Source organism: Aulonocara stuartgranti (genome assembly GCF_965226115.1).
Source record: "Aulonocara stuartgranti genome assembly, chromosome: 20".
NCBI lineage: Eukaryota > Metazoa > Chordata > Actinopteri > Cichliformes > Cichlidae > Aulonocara > Aulonocara stuartgranti.
This window is the reverse complement of record NC_138956.1, coordinates 24,860,011-24,878,006: the sequence shown is the minus strand read 5'-3', so window position 1 is coordinate 24,878,006 and position 17,996 is coordinate 24,860,011. Positions and strand designations below refer to the sequence as shown.

Here is a 17,996-nt window from a genome sequence, read left to right as displayed (position 1 = left end):
ATAAAACTTATTAATTCACATTCATTTCCAACTTTGCTCTTCAATGCACCATCCAGATGTCTCTTAGTGAACCTGATATATGCATATTAATCTTAACTCCTTAGTGGTAACCTAAAAAGTATTCGAACAAGTCAAAATAATATATAAATTATGTTTAATCTGACATCAAAATGTTAAGGATAAAGTTAAGGCTAAATATTCACCAATATGCAAAAGATGTATAATCTAAAATGAAGACAAAACTGTGTTTTGACACAAAATGGAATAAAATATTCTCTCTATTAGCTTTTGTGAGTTTCCTCTGAGTTTCAGTCAGCTTTGCTTTCAGTTTTTTCCCCCCAAAAAGCGATCCCATTGGTGCTTTATGGGATTTAGGTCAGGACTATGGGAAGGGGCATTTTAGAGCTTTTATTTTCTCCATGGTGAAATATTCTGTCACCACCTCTGTCACTTTCGTTTTTTCGCTTGATTTGGCTGATCCTTTGTTTAAGATTCAATCGAACATTTGTGATAAATACAGTTCAGCTAAAACAGTCACAGAAATGACTGTCAACTCTTTGTTTTATTACGTTTTAGTTGGTTTTCCCCTTGTAGCTTAAATTTTGGGTCATTCAACCATCTACTGCCTATCTGTGCAGAGTTAATCCTGGTTGTCTTTCTTATAGCTTATTCAGCATACTGCACTTTCTTTGAACCACTATTTGTTGATCCTGTTTCTAATCCTCTGTTAAATTAAATGGATCTTGTGATCTCTGAAGCAGTCCTTCCTGTTGTTTTTTTTTTTTTTGGGGGGGGGGGAACTCATAATCATGAGTCCAGTTTGCTGCTGGTCTTCATTGCTCTGCTTGTGTTCCTTCTGTTATAAGTCAAGACCTCTGTTTTTGAACATTTTGACAATATACTGTGAAAAGTGGAAGATTAGGTTATTTTCTGGTCTGGTGAACAGAGTGGCCTTATTTTATAACACTATTTATTGCTTGATTCCTGAGCTCAGTGGGTTGTTTTTGCCCGTTTGTGGAGTTGTTTTTAATTAAATCCAGGGCACTTGTGGATGGAGATGGACAGAGTTAGTTGAAAAATCTGAACTTTTCCAAAAGAATTTTAATTTAAGAAGTAATGTTGTGCTTTTTACTTTAACAACCTGATTCATTAATTATTTACTTTTGGTGCCATTTTAATGTATTGTAAAGACATAATCCTTCTATTACTGTCTCAGTTAATGTGTAGCTACTAGTAATTAATTTCTGTCAATGTAAATAACACCTAAAGTGAGCCACAGCTGTTCTTTCTGTCCCCTAATTTTAGCCAGCTAATGTGGTGCTAATGAGGTATAGCTGCCTCTGAGGCTAGCGTCTCTATTTATTTCTGTTCCGGTGTCAGTCACTTGTCATGGCATGAGTGCACCACCACCTGTGATTTGTGTCATTGAAACTTTGCTATTTGTTGCATGTTGTTAATCCCACCAAAGTTTATGCTGAGTCACTGTGAAAGCTTGATCATTCCTGGATAGCCAAGAGTCGCTGAAGGCCATATTTGCCGTGCGAGAGAATTTGACTTCAGGCTGGAATGACACTGACAGTAGAGCAAAAAAATGTGTGCCATTTAATCACAACTGATGGGAAAACACCTGTCAGAAGTTCCAGTCATGGATTCCCCGAACAACTAAAGGGTTACGGTTAAGACGCCTCTAAGAAAATGTATCTGTACTTGTGCTCCCTGTAGTCTTGTTTTTAGAGGTTTTTACAAAGTGAGGATTCACCCATCTTTAAATTATTACTTTTTAAAGTTTGTTACTATTTGAAAAACTGCCAGGCTCAACTACTTAACTGGTAACTGGTAGTTAGCTGGTTAACATTTTACCCTAGTTAAAACTAGATTAACTGACAACACTACAGCAAACATTATTTGGTATTAGTAATCCAGATTTTTTAGCAAATCATTGTAAACTACTAAAGTAAGTTAATGCTAAGCCTTTGAGTGGGAGACCCCATTTCTTTGGGTAAAAGTTAAAGAGACGGTCAAAAGTATATACTGTTTGTCTGAATGGGAATTGTTGCCAGTAAAGGGAAAATATTATTATTCGTGGCTCTACAGATGTGCAGATATAGTTTAACCTATTTTTTCTATATTTACATTTTCCAATGTAAAGCCTTGGCTCAAATTTGAAACCACAGATTCTGCCATGTGTCCCTTTTATTCAGTACTGGGGTCAAACATACACATCTCACAGCGAGTTGGACTTGTTCTTATATAAGCACTCTTCTCCCTAATTCCTACCCGCTCTCTTCCGGTCCCCAAACCTCTCCTGCTTTCCCATTAAACCCTGTGTTCGCGCTCCTGTTGCCCTGCTCCTCCTGTCGGCTTGGGCACAGAAGTCTTCAGTTGCCCTCGTCCTGCCATACCACTCCACACCATTCCCCCTACACCCACTACTTCCAGTGCTTTTTCTTTCTTTTTTTCTACCTAATTGTACACCACAGTTTCATCATGACGCGAAAGACTCTGAGGCTCATAAAAAGGTGTTTGTAGTATATTTGGATGCCAATTTGTGCTTTAATGCAGTGAAAATGATCAACCTGAACGCAAAATTACAACTGTGTGCCGTCTCAGTTCTTCTGGACTGTTTACTAACAAACACTGTTTTGCACTCTAATTATGGCCATCCTCTCTATAAATTACCAATACTCCACTGTTTTGTAGCACAGGGACCCAATTATAGGCTTATATTTTTTGAATTGCAGCCTTGCGATGATCATACAACTGTATAATGTCAGTCCTTTCTTGTTGTTTGATTTCTCCAACTTAAACTAGAATTATCCACGCATTAGTGCTTTTCTGCTGGACAGTTATTTTGTTCAGTGTGGGTTTTTTTCTTTTCTTTTTTGATCAGTAGAAGCATCTAGTCCAGTCTGTTACAGCGTGATCACTCAGTAAACTGATTGGCTGAGACAATCAAACTGTGATAATTAAAAGGAGGGAATGGAAAAGTTCTCTCTCCTTTTTTCTGCCTGAACTAGCTAATGTTTTGGAGCTGAACTGGCCTAGAAACTCAAACAGAAGAAAAGCCGCCCTCCCTCCCTTCATGAGGCTTTCTCACAACCCCTCTCTCTTTTGCGCCTTCTCTCACTCCGTCTCCCTCTCACTGACAGCTCCTGGTGGGATCTTTTTTTCTTCTGTGCTCCTTTTGCTCCCCTCACATCCGTTCTCTGGGTCTCTGCCTCTCTGCCGCTCTTTCCCCCCGTCTGCGGATTTTATGCCCGATGGATGCTTTGAACGCTTAACTTCGCAGTAAACTCTCCCTGCTTTTATCCCAGGCTACATCCAGCGCAGCGAGCCTTCGTATGATTAACATTCTCTGTACTGTCACCCACCCCCAAACATGCGTTAGATGGGCTCATTGGTCCAGAGGAGTCTTTCTTCTTCCACTAATGTACGCTCTCTGTGGGAGTCGTGCCTGTCGAAGTGCATTGGCTCTGCACAGGCTCTCTGTCTGAAGCGTGTGTTTGAACTCAAGCTTCGTCCATGGGCTTTGAGGAGCAGCAGCCCTGTGAACCAGCAGCAGAACATAATGTAGACTCTGCAGCTATCAGTAGTCATGGTACATTGCTGGAGTGACTGTGCATTTTATGGATTCTGGATATTCAATCAAGCCAGCAGTAATTCCTTGTCCAGTGGGGTCTTTGCAACTGTGGACTTTGAGTGAAGTGGACTTTGTTTGGAAGAAGTGTCCTGACTGATGTGTGCTGTGCCAGACCCAGGCTCCTCTCCTTTCCTTTCACTGTATTTTTTTCCCCGAGAGACACACAAACAAATAGAGAGACCAAACAAATATTCCACTCCAAGCTGCACGCATGCGTGTCCCACTCATGGAGGTCATCCTTAACCTGGTAACTGCTGACACCTCTCCACTTCCTACCCCCAACACCACAGTGAGTCTCCACATGTGTATATAGTGTGTGAGGTTGTTTGTTATGTTTGTAAAGACTGTTTACAGTCTTGTAAAGGTGTTTATAGCGATATGGTGCTTGCTTACATATCAGTTAAAGTAGGAGTGCTGTGTGCACTGTGTCTGTAATAAATAAAACACAGATGTCTTGCTCGAAAAAAGGATTTTGTCCTGAAGTGTTTTTGCAGTAGTGAAAATACTTTTTTTTTTTTTTTTTTTTGCACTCTCCTTTCCTTAGTGTGTGCACTGATAGGCTTTGGCTGTATTATAGTGATTAGTAATGAAACTTTGTGGATTCAGCCATTCGCGAGTACATGTGTTGAGTAAACTGCCCCTTGTTCAGCATCACATGGAGTTTAGTAATTTTCCATATCCTGTGAATGGAGTTCATTGTTGCCACGCTGGATACACTTAAAGGAAACAACAAGTGGATTTTCATCAAATCATCAATTTCAACTGAAATCACAAGATGGTGATGCAGGGGAGCAGAAAGTAGGGTTGGGGTTAAATGTGGCACATAGTAGTCCAATGCACAAATGTTTTATATTAAAATGACAATAAATAAATATTAAATGCAGCACCAGACTTTTTGGGCCCGTGAACGTTCCACTAAAGGCCTATTTCACACATAACCTACCGCAACTAACTAAGTGTTTGACCGTGTGTTTGCACACAGTGTCAAATGCTCAAACGCTCGTAAATTCAGATCTGTTAATAAAAGATCACTCAGTACTGTTAAGCTGTTACTTTGATGACTGTGTTCACTCTCTGATATCTACGCTGTACGGTTAAAGATCAGATCAACTAATCAGCAGTGTGAAGTTCAGACAGTCATGGATGACCGGCTTTGATGCAGGGTGTTTAATAAAGTCACAGAGATACGAGTCATATAAATGGAGAGGCGACAGCTGTGTAGTGCAAAATGAACAGAGCTGAAAGGGATAGCTAAAAATCCTCCCTCTTACAATAGTTCTCATCCTTCATGGATATTGGACTCTGTAGATAACATACTCAACTTACTGATATGACTTTAATTATAAGGGAGGCACCTTTTCCACACTTCAGGGAATATTATAATAGGGGGGGGTGTGGATCAGAGCAGATTTCTCAGAAACATGGAGTTGCAACGTCCTCGGAGTATCACTCTTGCATCTTGCCATTTGAAACTGCTGCTTCTCAAGAAACACAAACTAACAACACAGGAAGCCCACAGCTAGAATGCGGGGCTTAATGAATAACAAGGTACTGTACTTTTCACACTTTCACACACACACAAATAATGAAAACCTGAACTTGACAGCAAGAAACATAGAGCGTGGTATGGTCACTTAGGTGTTTCTTGCAAAAAGTACAACAGTGAGCTGTGCCGTGGTTGCGTTGCATTGTAATGTTTATATAAAATACCGTAAGTCTGTTGTATAAGCTATGACTCTCAAACATAACAAATGGGAAGATAATTTTGTTTCATTCTGAAACATTTACTATGACAAACATACATATTTAAACAGCAAGCTACAGTCAGGGTCAGTGTGGAGTTTTAAATTCCTCTGGCCTTGATCTGGTTAGGGTGTAGATATCATCAGCATGCGACAAGATCCTAAGACTGTGTCTATTTCCACTGTTTGTCCTCGAGAACATCCTGACTCTAGCTGTCCTCGATCTCACCTGAGTTAACTCACAAAACAACAAACACATTAAACTCAACTCAGAGGAGACAGACGGAGCGCCTGAGGTATCTGGTGTAGAAAGAAAGGAGAAGTGAAACATTTTGATCACAAAAAATAGGAAAGAGACGTATGACAGTCTAATTTCTGCTCGGTGACCTACATTGAACAAAATGGATTTTGGGGGCATGTGTCCTCTGCAGTTCAGAGAGAGTGAGATGGGTAGTACAAGATGTTCTTGTTGCATGTGTCTAATTATATGTGATGCACATCTAACACCATTAGCTTGGTAAATTCTTGCCTAAATGCCTATTTGTGTGAGGTTTACTTCGCAGGTCTCGGTGTTTAGGTTTAGCTCGGCTTTTCCCAGGCCTGTGGTCGATCCATGCTAAGTCAGTGGTGGCCTTTCATGGCTCTAACAAGCTTTACTGGATCCGAGGCTGTTACACACACCAACCTGTGGCCCCGGTTTGGGACATAGGTAGAGTAGGTTTTCTCTGAAGTATGTGTGTGTGTGTGTGCAAGGAGCTGAAGGGCAGGGGACAAGTCCATACAAACCCTTTGTTTGTCATTTTAACTGATAAAGTCTAATCACAGGGGGGTGCACACCACCCTGCTCCCCAAATTACCAACACACACACACAAAACGTCCCTAATTAGGCTGCACAGACTCCAGTGGTGCAGTGCGTGTCACTTCTTGCTTCAGTGGCTCAGCACATCGACATGTTTGGCTATGTTAATTGAGGGAAATTAGCCTGATCCTTCAGCTCATGATCTTTAATTTGTTGCATGATTAGTCACACTAAAAGTCAGACATTTGAAGATGACACTGATCGTACAGGCAATGCTGATTTGTTTAGTAACTGAAAGCCAGGGATGAAGCATTGCTTTGCTATGTGTGTGGTAACATTAGATCATATCTTGCAATGGCCAGTCTTTAGAGCCGGGAAGGCGCACAGCTGATCATTACTGCTTGAACTGGTTTCTTCGCTTTACCTAACAGAAGAAATGCGCTGATAGTAATTTGGGGGGTTTTTTTTTTTGTTTTTTTTTGGATCAGCACGTTGGTTTGGTGCCAGTGTGTACAGGTCACTAGGGCTTCTTATCACAATGTCTAAAATCTATCTGTGCTGCACTGCAGGGTCCTCCAGTACAAAGTATACTGCTTACTTGTCCTTTGCTCTCTTTATCTTTAGTAACTGGGCAGACATTTGATTATGCAGTTATTGTGTCACCTGGAAGAAAAAGGGGAAAACCAAATCAAGCGTGTGTGCTTCATTCATGCTCGCCCTTATAAGGTTATCAATACTGCTTTGTAACAGACCAGGTGCTCCTCTGAAACCTGTTCATTCGCTCTGTGCTTGCTCAGCAGGCTATTCCACTTCTCCAGCTCACTCGATCACCTTGGCTTGCTGTCAGGAAGCTTTAATAGTGATTAGACTTACTGTACGTACACAATGTGCCAGTTAAATGGACTCATAGATGTGTGTCTTTTTCTGATTAATGTTGCCACATAGTCATCAATACAATACACATCACCTTGATTTTAAATTCACTTGGTGAACAAGTTTAAATTGTTTTCTTGCTGGTAATTCTGACGAGTACTCAGAGGAATGTGCCCTGGGATGTGTGCGTGTGCGCGTGCTGTTGTAAAGAGATGTCTAACTAGTTTTTCTTCCCATTAAGTACTCCTCTATGACAGACAGTCCCAACTCTTAGTTTTTCCTGCACAGCCTGTTAAATTTCTGATCGCAAATATTTTTTACCCATTTCTGTCATTTGCAGCTGTCCACATGAAAAAGTCAAATTCCTTCTAGAAAAAGGTTTTTAGTCAGATGAGACAAAGATTGAGCTATTTAGTCACAGTGACAAGAGGCATGTTTGGAGGAGTAAAGATGAGGTTTTCAGACCTAAGAACACTTCCAAGCTCCTTAGACTACGATGACCTGGTTGACTGAGAACCTTCACAGACACATGGTGGTGGTGGTAGCATCAAGCTCTGAGGCTATTTTGCTGTCAGTGGTACCGGTACACATCACATCTTGAATGGTCTCCCAAAAGCCCCGACTTTGGGGCCAGGAAACCAACAAATTTAAATGAATCATTTCTGCTAAGAGTGGTCAAATATCCAGCTAAAAGGTTATTAATGACTACAAAAGGTGTCTGGTTGATATGTACTTCCAAAGGATTTATAAACAAATATTAATGGGCATGTACATTTACTTTTGATCCTGTGTGTATATGTTTGACCTTGTGTAGATTAGGAAAAAAACAGAAATAATTATAAATAATTCTTGTTTTCTAAATCGATTAAAGATGTATGCTGTACAATCATTCCACCCTGGAAAAAGAACAGTTTAAAGAAATAATTAAAAGCCCAAAATTACTTTGACACTCATGCCCACAATGAGTGTATGTAAACGTTTTATCACAACTTTAGTGTGACCAACACTAAATTGTACTTACACACAGAGTAAATTATAACAGTTTCTTCCTGAGTAGGAAAAAAAATATGTAAAATCTGCACAGCGAATACTAACAAGAGTTTTAAAATGAATATAGTGGAAGCAAAACAACTGAGGTATCATGAAGCTGAAATTCTCGAAAACTCGTTTTAACAGTACTTGAGTAAAAAAATAGGTTAGAAAGTTACTACTTAATCGGCAACAACAAAGAACTGAACCAGATCAGTTGTTTCAAATAATCACAGACAAAGCTTTTGTGGCTTGATCTATTGTGAGGCTCCCAACTGTGTTTATTTTTGCAAATTCAGTCACGCGGTATAAGAAAAGGTCCCAGGTAATGCACTGCGCTCTCTTTGAAAGCTGCCAGAGGGATGATGTCATCTTCCTCAGAAAAGGGAGTGGAGAAGGGGGCGGAGCTTCAGGCGCTGCCAAGTACACTTGAGTTTCAGGTGTGCTTCAACTTTCACAACAAGTCGCCGGTAGAGCTGGAGCAGCTGGAGCTTACAGAGCGAAACTTCACTGAGTCGTTGTGGGGTTTTTATACAATTAAACTTTAACGAAATTTGAGCAGAACAGATGAAAAAGCACAGCTGGCTTTCACTGTGTGGACAATGCACTGGGAAAAAATCCTTCGTTTGACCAACGGAAAGGTGAGCGCCGCTTTTTTGCGCATGTTTTATTCGCTTTACTTTTTTTATTATTAAAGATAGTTTGTTTTTTTTTTCGGTGCTCCTTTTGGATTCTTGTTCAATGTTTACGAGGAAAGTGATTAATCGGGAGCTTTAGTTTCTCCCGGATGCGTTGTACTTTGCGTTGTTGACAATTGCATCTGTCATCCATTAGTCATGCCGCTCAGAATACAGGTGAGCCTCCGGTGTTTTGGTTTCTACCGGTTATGGTGTGGCAGTATGGGGATTTGAGTAGTAAATACTCGGATGAATAACCAGTGCGTGTAAATCCCTTATGTGTGTGTGTGTGTAAGTTTGCTGTGCTTCCTGAGCCCCCATGGTGTGATGTGAGGTCCAGATGATTATTTTGTGTGAATACTAAGTGATGAGAAGAATATTTTCATCAGTCTCTCCCAAAGGTTTGGCAATGTTCTTCCCCTGAGGTGTTTGAGGAAATGAATCACACCAGCGACCTGTGATTGAAGGTGTTAGATTCATCATTGTCTCAGATAGGGTGGTGTAGTTTTAGAAAAATTGAGGAAACACAATTTAGATGGTGTTTGGATTTTGCGCGGATGTTTCGTGGTCTGTTGATAAAATCGGGTCATTTTGAAAAACAAAGAAGAAAAATCTGTGAAATTGCTTTAAACCCAAATCTAATATCCTGCTAGTCCTGTTTTGTTTTGGGGTTTTTTGGCTTCCAGAACAACGAAATCAGAGTCCAGGTTTTTCGAGTTGAGTTTTGTGTGGATGTGCTGAAAATGACAAAAGTTATTTTTCCTTAACTTTCATTTCTTTGCAAGTCCATGAATAAAAAAACCGCTTACTTGGCATCTTCCTCTTTAGTTAAACTGACCGCAAGTGACCTGTTCAACCCACTCAATTAGCCTCGTTCCAGTCTGCATGCTACAAAAATGCAGAAGTTTCCTTTTTTTTTTAACATGTCAGCAAAATGACCAAAAACTCATATATTGCAATTCATCCTTTTTCCTCCCTGCCTCACTCCCTTTTTTGTTTTCCTCGCAAATCCTTTCATTTCTTCCCTCACCCTTCACGTACTTGAATCTGTCTTTTTTTCCTCTTTCATCGCTTCAGATCGACCGGCTGGAAGTAAGTGGCCTGGGCCAGGCACCCCTGTCTGTTTCATGTGGGGCAGACAGTTCGTTCCAGGGGGGTGAGGATATCACCCCAGACCCTCACCGCACCAAGCAGGCCATCGCCCAGCTGCAACAGAAAATCCTCAAGCTCACAGAGCAGATTAAGATCGAGCAGACAGCCAGGGATGACAATGTTGCAGAGTACCTCAAACTGGCCAACAACGCCGACAAACAGCAGAGCACACGCATCAAACAGGTGAAACGAGGAATTATTGTTAGATTTTTTGTATTAAAGCCAGCACCTCATTGCCTTGTGCTTTTAGTAGGCTGGTGAGATTAGATCACAATTAGTGCATAAACACCAAACCTGTTTGATCAGTTTGTTTTACCTTGGCTTTTCCTCAGAGGCAGGGAGGGAACTTTCTAAATATATTTAAGTGGATAATTGCGGACTGATTTGCATTTCACTGACTAATAAATTCCTGTCCTGTGGCTGTCAGGTTTTTGAGAAAAAGAACCAGAAGTCAGCACAGACCATCCAGCAGCTGCAAAGGAAACTGGAGCACTACCACCGGAGGCTGCGAGAAGCGGAACACAACGGTATCCCACGCCAGCCCAAGGATGTTCTGCGGGACATGCAGCAGGGCCTGAAGGATGTCGGAGCCAAAGTCACAGGCTTCAGTGAGGGCGTGGTGGATAGTGTTAAGGGTGGCCTCTCCAGCTTCTCACAGGCTACCCACTCTGCTGCTGGTGCAGTCGTCTCCAAACCACGAGAGATCGCCTCCCTTATTCGCAACAAATTCGGGAGCGCTGATAACATCACTTCACTTAAAGACTCTCTGGATGACCCTTCAGTAGAAGAGGGTGTGACAAGTACTGGAGGACGTTCCCTGGGAAGCACTGGGCATCACTTCCAGTCCAGTCCGAAGTATGGTAGCGAGGATGACTGCTCTAGTGCTACATCAGGCTCAGTGGGGGCTAATAGCACAACAGGGGCCCCTGGGGGTCCCCCCAGTTCCAAGGGAAACACACTGGAGAGGAGCCAGAGTTCCAGCTTTGACATGCTGGTGCAGGAGGTGCAGGAGTTGAGAGATGGCCAGGCAAGGCTAGAGGAGAGCCTGGAAGGTTTGAAGAGCCACTATCAAAGAGACTACACAGTTGTTATGCAAGCACTGCAGGAAGAACGCTTCAGGTAAAGAGAAAAAGAACTAGAACTTGCCAGAATGTTTGTACCATACATGCCTGAGTGTGTAACGAGAAATCCCCGCGAATGTCAACAGTGCGTAATCAGGAATAACCTGCTATAGTTAGAAACACTTCTCTGGAACCATCTTAGTTATGCATATTGCTATTCATCATCGCAAGGTACACTTGGCCTGCTTGTGCATTAGAGAGATTTTACCAATATTAGCAGCATTAGCTCACAGTAGATAAGAAACCTTTTACCTACAGTTCATCAACATTAACATCAGAACAGCTCAAATTCTTTTATACTCATTCTCAAAGCAGCAGTTGGCATGTAAGCCGAGAACAGCACAAAAGTGCATGAGCTTTAAAACACAGGGCACAAGGACTGAGAACAGATCTAATGATCAGCTTGAATAGAAAAAGAAACATGTGCATTTTTCTTCCTAAAATGTCCAAGTTCAGAGTGATCTGTTTGACCTCTTAGATTAAAATTGCCAACAGAGACAAATGGCATCTAAGGAGCTATTTTCACCCTTCCCAGGGGAGGGAGTACTCCATCCAGAAACCAGTAATGCTGCTAAAAACTCCTCAGGAGCTGAATCCACCCATAACATATCTGCAGTTATTTCATAGCGGACATTTGTTAAGGAATCATTTCTAAACATAGGTAAAACTTATAAATCATGTGTCATCGCCCTACTTAGAGACTTTTTGCTGGATTTTATACCAACCTGTTAAAAGATCTTAAAAATAAGAAACAGTCAAGTTGACTCATGTCTATTCTTGTCCTTTGCTGTCCATCCAGCTTTATGTGCCTGCCAAAATAAACAACAGTATAGATTCATCGCCTCTTGTTGGGCACACATTCCATTGGCCAGTCTAATACTGCCGAGTCTCTTGTGATAGGCTAGTTGAATCAGCAGATGAGCAAGCATATCCTAATCTTGTCAGGGCGGGTCATCAGCTCAGTCAGGTGCCATGTGGCCAGATGCCCTCAGGGTCTATTCCTACTAATTCCTGCGTGCGTTTCTTTGTCTAAGCTAATTATGCCACAGACTCTCACATGTGTTCGTGTGTGCTTCTTTTACTTACGCATGCGTTCAGGTGTGAACGTCTGGAGGAGCAGCTCAACGATCTCACAGAACTTCACCAGAATGAGATCCTCAACCTTAAACAGGAGCTGGCCAGTATGGAGGAGAAGATCGCCTACCAGTCCTACGAAAGAGCCAGAGACATCCAGGTTTGTAGTTCAAGATAATGTCAGCAAGCACCAGCACCCATTTTTATCATGATAAGCAGTTTCATTTTCATTAACAGATATGCATGAGGAATGGTAGTGATTACACCAAAGTAATGATAGATAACAAAGCACTGCAAAACAACTGATAAATGCACACCAGTGACAACATCTCTCACTGTCACACAGATTTGTCTGAAGAGGCTTTTTAATTTGTCTATTAGAGAACCAAACTCTCTGCAAAAAACAATAAAACAAGGAGGAAAAATGTGAAACAAATGTAAAAGCAATGTAAATATAAAAAAAAAGAGACCTAAATAAATTAAGGTGGGAGAAGGTAGATTGTAAACATGAAAAATGTCACTGTGTTGACAGTCGCTATTACAGTTATTAAAGGGCAGATGTCATTGTCACTGGAAGTTAAAAATGTTATCTTATCTGGTGACATTATGAGTTCATAGAGAAATGTGAGACAGGTTGTAGTGTATAGGTGTTTTTTTTTCATCGCAGTGCTTTTGTTTCACAACCATTTTTGTTATTAATGCCTCCATCATCGGCAAGTGACATGCCAGATTAATTTTATCAGAGGCCCTCGTGTGATTTTTAAAAATCAGCCGCCACGCCTGTTTTTCGTGCAATACATTCGGCCCAGACAGGCAAAGTCTGAGTTTTATTGGAACAGCTGCAATCGGCAGCTACAGACCTGATTTCACTAAATCAGGCTGCCAATAATAAATGTTGAACAAAAAAATGTTCTGGCACACCTTTCTGATAGATTTAAACCTGTTTGTTCTATGACTGGGTCACCACACTGTGTACTGACACCAGCCCAAGTAAATTTGAATCTAAAATGCTGTCCAAAATGTAATTAGCTGAATTCCCCTAAATAGCAATTCACACTGAAATTATATTATTACAGGACCTCTGTGTGTGGCACAATACAGTAGATCATTTTTGGTGGATTTTTTTTTTTCGCTTTGAAATGACAAACATGACAAAATCATACCAGACTGAGATCACAGAAGGCCGCTGCAATTATTACATATTAATAGGGGTCCACTGTTATGTTAGTCCTGTGTGAATTGGGCTTTAAGAGTGTCAGCAGCTGCAGCAGAGTAATTACATTTTAGAATGCATTGAGCCTTATTATTACTGTTGCAGCACTGCATTTTATTCTGACCACTTATGGCTTGCACGCTTGACCTCCCAACGCTAAAATGGGCCTGTGTTGAAATAATGGAAGTGGCTGGCCACTCAACCTTCCTGTCTTAAGCACTAGTAAGCTAAAGAAAGCTGGTCAGATGAGACCTTATTGTGTCAGTTTTAAGTTAAACTGAAGTTTTGAGTCGTGCACAAACCCTCCATCAGTTAACTGCCTTATCTAAATGTCTGTGTTGACTCTGTACACAAGGAGATGAGTTCAAGGCCCTGGTCTGTCCATCAGCTTTGTTTTGGGGGGGGGGGTTCAAAACATTAACTATCCCTTGAAAATGTCTCACATTACTTGCATCCTTTCCTCTTGTCCATAAAGGCTAAGGTGTGTGTGTTTTGTCCCTGCATAAAACTTTTTTCACGCCTCATATTGCTCATTACAGCATTCCCTTCCTACACAGCAGGGGGTGGTAGAGAGCCATGAAATGTACTGTCAACAGCTACTTCAAACTCTAACAGAACCAGCAGTTACTTTATTTATAAAACACCTTTCATTGAAACAGGAGCCTGAGGTGCTTCACAGATGACTGAAATTTCAGTAACAGGATGTAATAAATGCTGTAATAAAAGCAATAAAACTAGATTAAAATCTAGATCAAATAACTAAAAAAAACAACAAAATATCATTAAGTAAAATTGCATAAGCAATATAAGTACAATAAAGCTAAGCTAATAAAATAGGATTACTGAAAAAGCAGATATAGTTAAATGAAGGAAATGTCTGAAAATCTCTGATGGGTAACATGTATCGATAATGTGCAGGATATTTAAGTGTTTTTGGATAACTTATCAATTACAGTTACAAACAAACATGATTAAGAACACTACACACTGGTCTAATGTGGATCACATGAGTCTATTTAAAATAATCAAAAGTATAAAAGGCTGCACTCAGGCAAGTGAGAAGTTTTTATGTTTTTGTTCAGTGTTTTTCCACACATGAGAACAAAGGAAAGGCAAAATCATATCTGACTTTAAATCACAGTAAAACGATCAGTGTCTTGCTATTGTGCTTTGGATTAGTTTATGTTTATGAAACTGGTGACTAAGCTAAATGGATTTCCTCTCGTCGTCCTCTACAGGAGGCTTTGGAGGCCTGTCAAACCAGGATCTCTAAGATGGAGCTGCAGCAGCAGCAACAGCAGGTCGTCCAGTTGGAGGGGTTGGAAAATGCCACAGCCCGGACCCTCCTGGGAAAACTTATCAATGTGCTGCTGGCCCTAATGGCTGTCCTTCTGGTCTTTGTTTCAACTGTAGCCAACTGTGTGGTCCCTTTGATGAAGACGCGCTCACGCTCGCTCTCCACCCTCCTCCTCATCCTCCTGCTGGCCTTCTTGTGGAGAAACTGGGACGCTCTCTCGGGGTATACGCACCGTGCGCTGCAGCCCCCGGGATGACCAGATTACATTCAGCACATGTTGCTTTGGTGACAACAAGAAATGTAACTGTAGCTGCAGTCTGCAGTCGGTTCAGCTGAGCACATTTGGAAGCGGCCTGGATAAAGAGCAAGAAGTGTGAAGAAGAGTGAAGAAGAGAACATTCACATTTAGGAAGGACAAGACTGTTTACATTTTTAAAACGAACTTTTGTGTTGTTATCCCTCACAGAATGCAGTATTGTACTGTTTTTACCCTTAGAGTTTAATCAATTATAATGTTATTTCTAATAATATTATTTTATTTTCAATGTTATTTTATTCAGTACCATGTAGCATTACACTCCTCTCACTCTACACAAAGGGGAGTTTAGTCAGGAAACTGGGCTGGAGAGCTGCCACAAAGGCCCAGTCTAATTGTAGAGACATGCAAATGTGAGAATGTGGTTGATTGCCTTTAGGAAGAGAACTCTTACTTAGCTGTGATTAGTAGTTTTGAACCATGGCTGAAAAACCTTCCTGGAAGTTTCACCTTTCTTGCTGTGATGAAATTTGTTCAGCTAGAACATTTTGAAGGAATGAGTGTCATGCAGACGTACAATTTCTAATGGCAAAGATCGCTTTTACTTTTTTAAAGTTAAAAAAGAATTGAAAATAGGGAAGATAATGAATGGCACAAAGACTAGAGGGGGAAGCTGAGATGGTGTGCCCACCATAAAAACAGCACATGAATACTACAGAGAACATCTGGCTGCTGTCTAGCATCTGCCATATTTGTAACTTGTATACAGTGCTGCACGTTGTCATGAAGAAAATTACTTCCAAAGCAGATTTACTTTTAAAAGCGATGATAAAGGGCTGTTGTCCAAGTAAAATTAGGTTGCCAGGACAATTGGCCTCCCACCCCACCATTATGATGTGATCAAGTTAAGAAAGAAGGGGAGACCACTGGTGCTTTTCCAGTTCTGTCTCAGAACCATCATGAATACTGCTGCTTCAAATCTACAGTGCAAGTCATCTCCACTGCCATGCCAGTCAAATGCACATTGCCTGTATGTGACTTTATACTACTGACACAGTTTCCCTGCGTGTTATCTTTTCTTTCTTTTTTTTTTTTTTTTTTAAATGTACCACCGTATCGCTATGTCAAGGTGTTATCACCCAGTGCCAAACTGAAGTTTGCCCAGGGATGCCTAAGCACCCAAAAGGTCCAAGCAGCTGTGGCTTCTTTCCATATATGTCATGAATGTCTTGCCAGATGCAACTTTTGTAAGGGGGAAAGTAATTCGCAATCTGAACATGACCTTGCCTCCAGATGCTCAGTAGTGTGTTTCTACACATTTTGCTTCCATGAGTAGAGCTTGGCATTCGGCCTCTCTTTTACTCTCACTTTCTAATCTAGTCAAGGACACTACAAGATGACCTAGCACGTTAACTAGTCTGCACTGTATTTAATGCCAAGAAGCTGATTTCCTAACAGACATTGTGATCATTTGAACTGTACAGCTGCACTTTAGCACACTGATAGACAGCATGTAGGTCAAGCCTTTGATAGAGACTACAAAGCTTGACACTCTCTGAGAAGTGAAGCGCTGATGCAGGTTGAAACTGCTGACATGCTTTTCTACAGGAAATAAAAAAAAAAACCAAGGAAATTCAGTGCATTTTTGTCAAAATGTGAGTAAACTTGTTTCCTCTCAAGTTGAACCGCAGTAGGCAGATTTATTGATCTGTCAGTGATGTGTAATCAAAGGTACAATAGACAAGTTGGGAGTGAGCTGACCTTTGACTTTAGTTTGTCCTTGCAGCAGCACCTCTGATCTTGGGTTGTGTGCTAAACCACTTCAGTGCCTTCTGATGTCCTTTTCTAAGTGTGGAATAAATAAAGTGCATTCCTGACTAATTTATGCACATTCCGTATTTCTTCAAAAGACATGTTTCCTTTTTTATTTATTTTCTTGTGTGTCTGATGCTTCTTCGCAGTGTTGTAGTGGAAAGTGTGCTTTTAAAGTCATCTTGCAGATGCTTTTCCTGACCGCTAGATGGAGCTCGTTTACCTGGAAAAGCCTTGACGTTCCTTCAGTATGAAAGCCGTGCTCAGTTTGTGTGAATGGTGTGCTCTGAGGGTGGGGAGAAGAGGTGTGACTCCTTATCAGGAAGGAAACAGGTTCTGAGGAGGGGGTCTTAAATGCCAAAAGTTAGCTTGTGCAGCAACAGATATTGTTTTTATTACAAACGAGAGATCGGGTGTACCCCCACTTTATATCACTGTAATGCACCCACACATGGAGCCTAATTCGGTTCAGTGTCGTTTTCTTGATTGAGCTGCACCAAACCGCAGCGGTCACGCCTCACTATGGATATTTGATGCTGACAGTTCTGCCCCAGACTGCGCCTTGTCCCTGCATCCCTGCCAGACCTCATTGTAGCCGCTGGCTCCCTACTCCCTGACGAAAGTCTGCACTTACATGCACACGCACTGTGTCGACACTATTTGGCTCATTCATTGTGCTCTGCACTTGGGGGGTCATTATATTGCACTTTATCGGAGCACTTTGCTCCTTTTCTACACTGCCAGATTTGATGCGCATGGCTGTGCGCCAAGGTAAACACGGAGCGCACTTATCTACCCAACTGAAAGCTGCAAGTAGAGATTGGGGGTTGGGGTGGGAGGGTGTGGAGAGAGAGTGGGTTTGTCCCCCAGAGGAGTACGCAGTAAATAGGCACAAGCGATTGCTCGCGATTTAGCATCAACTTTAATTATTTCATGTATTCAGAGATAACACTTTTCTCGGGCTCCCCTGCAAACTGATTTATGCAGCGTCTGACACACTTGTTGTCTTTCCTCGACTAGGAGTCATTCATTTCTATTCAGAGATGTGAGCATATGCACACTCCGTCGAGAAAGCAAAAAAAAAAAAGGGGGGGGGGATGCTAACCATATTCGTGCATTTTTGAGTGGGGGCACATGTGTTGTGCTTGAATATTTATGAGGTAAAACGTGCAAAAGCAGTGTTGGATAGATGTGAATGTCAAAAACCGGAAAGGTGTGCTGATGTGCCCATCTGGTAGCACTTTCACGGTCTTTACCGTGCCGTATGTGCCCAAAACGAAACCCTCCGGATCTGCAGAACTAATCTGAGA

General features: G+C 41.4%; 1 protein-coding gene across 12 annotated transcripts in view; it reads left to right on the top strand.

The window, feature by feature from the left end:
- The window catches only part of tmcc1a (transmembrane and coiled-coil domain family 1a), a 46,306-nt gene extending 29,551 nt beyond the window's left edge, over positions 1 to 16,755 (top strand). For 10 of the 12 annotated variants that reach the window (XM_082518286.1, XM_082518287.1, XM_082518283.1 and 7 more), the window contains 4 exons: positions 9,839 to 10,096; positions 10,341 to 11,032; positions 12,133 to 12,268; positions 14,560 to 16,755. In XM_082518286.1, the coding sequence (XP_082374412.1) occupies positions 9,839 to 10,096; positions 10,341 to 11,032; positions 12,133 to 12,268; positions 14,560 to 14,874 (1,401 nt within the window). In that variant the 3' untranslated portion in view covers positions 14,875 to 16,755. Of the gene's footprint in view, positions 1 to 3,158; positions 3,930 to 8,459; positions 8,726 to 9,838; positions 10,097 to 10,340; positions 11,033 to 12,132; positions 12,269 to 14,559 lie in introns of those variants that run through there. The other 2 variants (XM_082518293.1, XM_082518294.1) reach the window with 2 other exon arrangements.
- Positions 16,756 to 17,996: the final 1,241 nt, after the last annotated feature.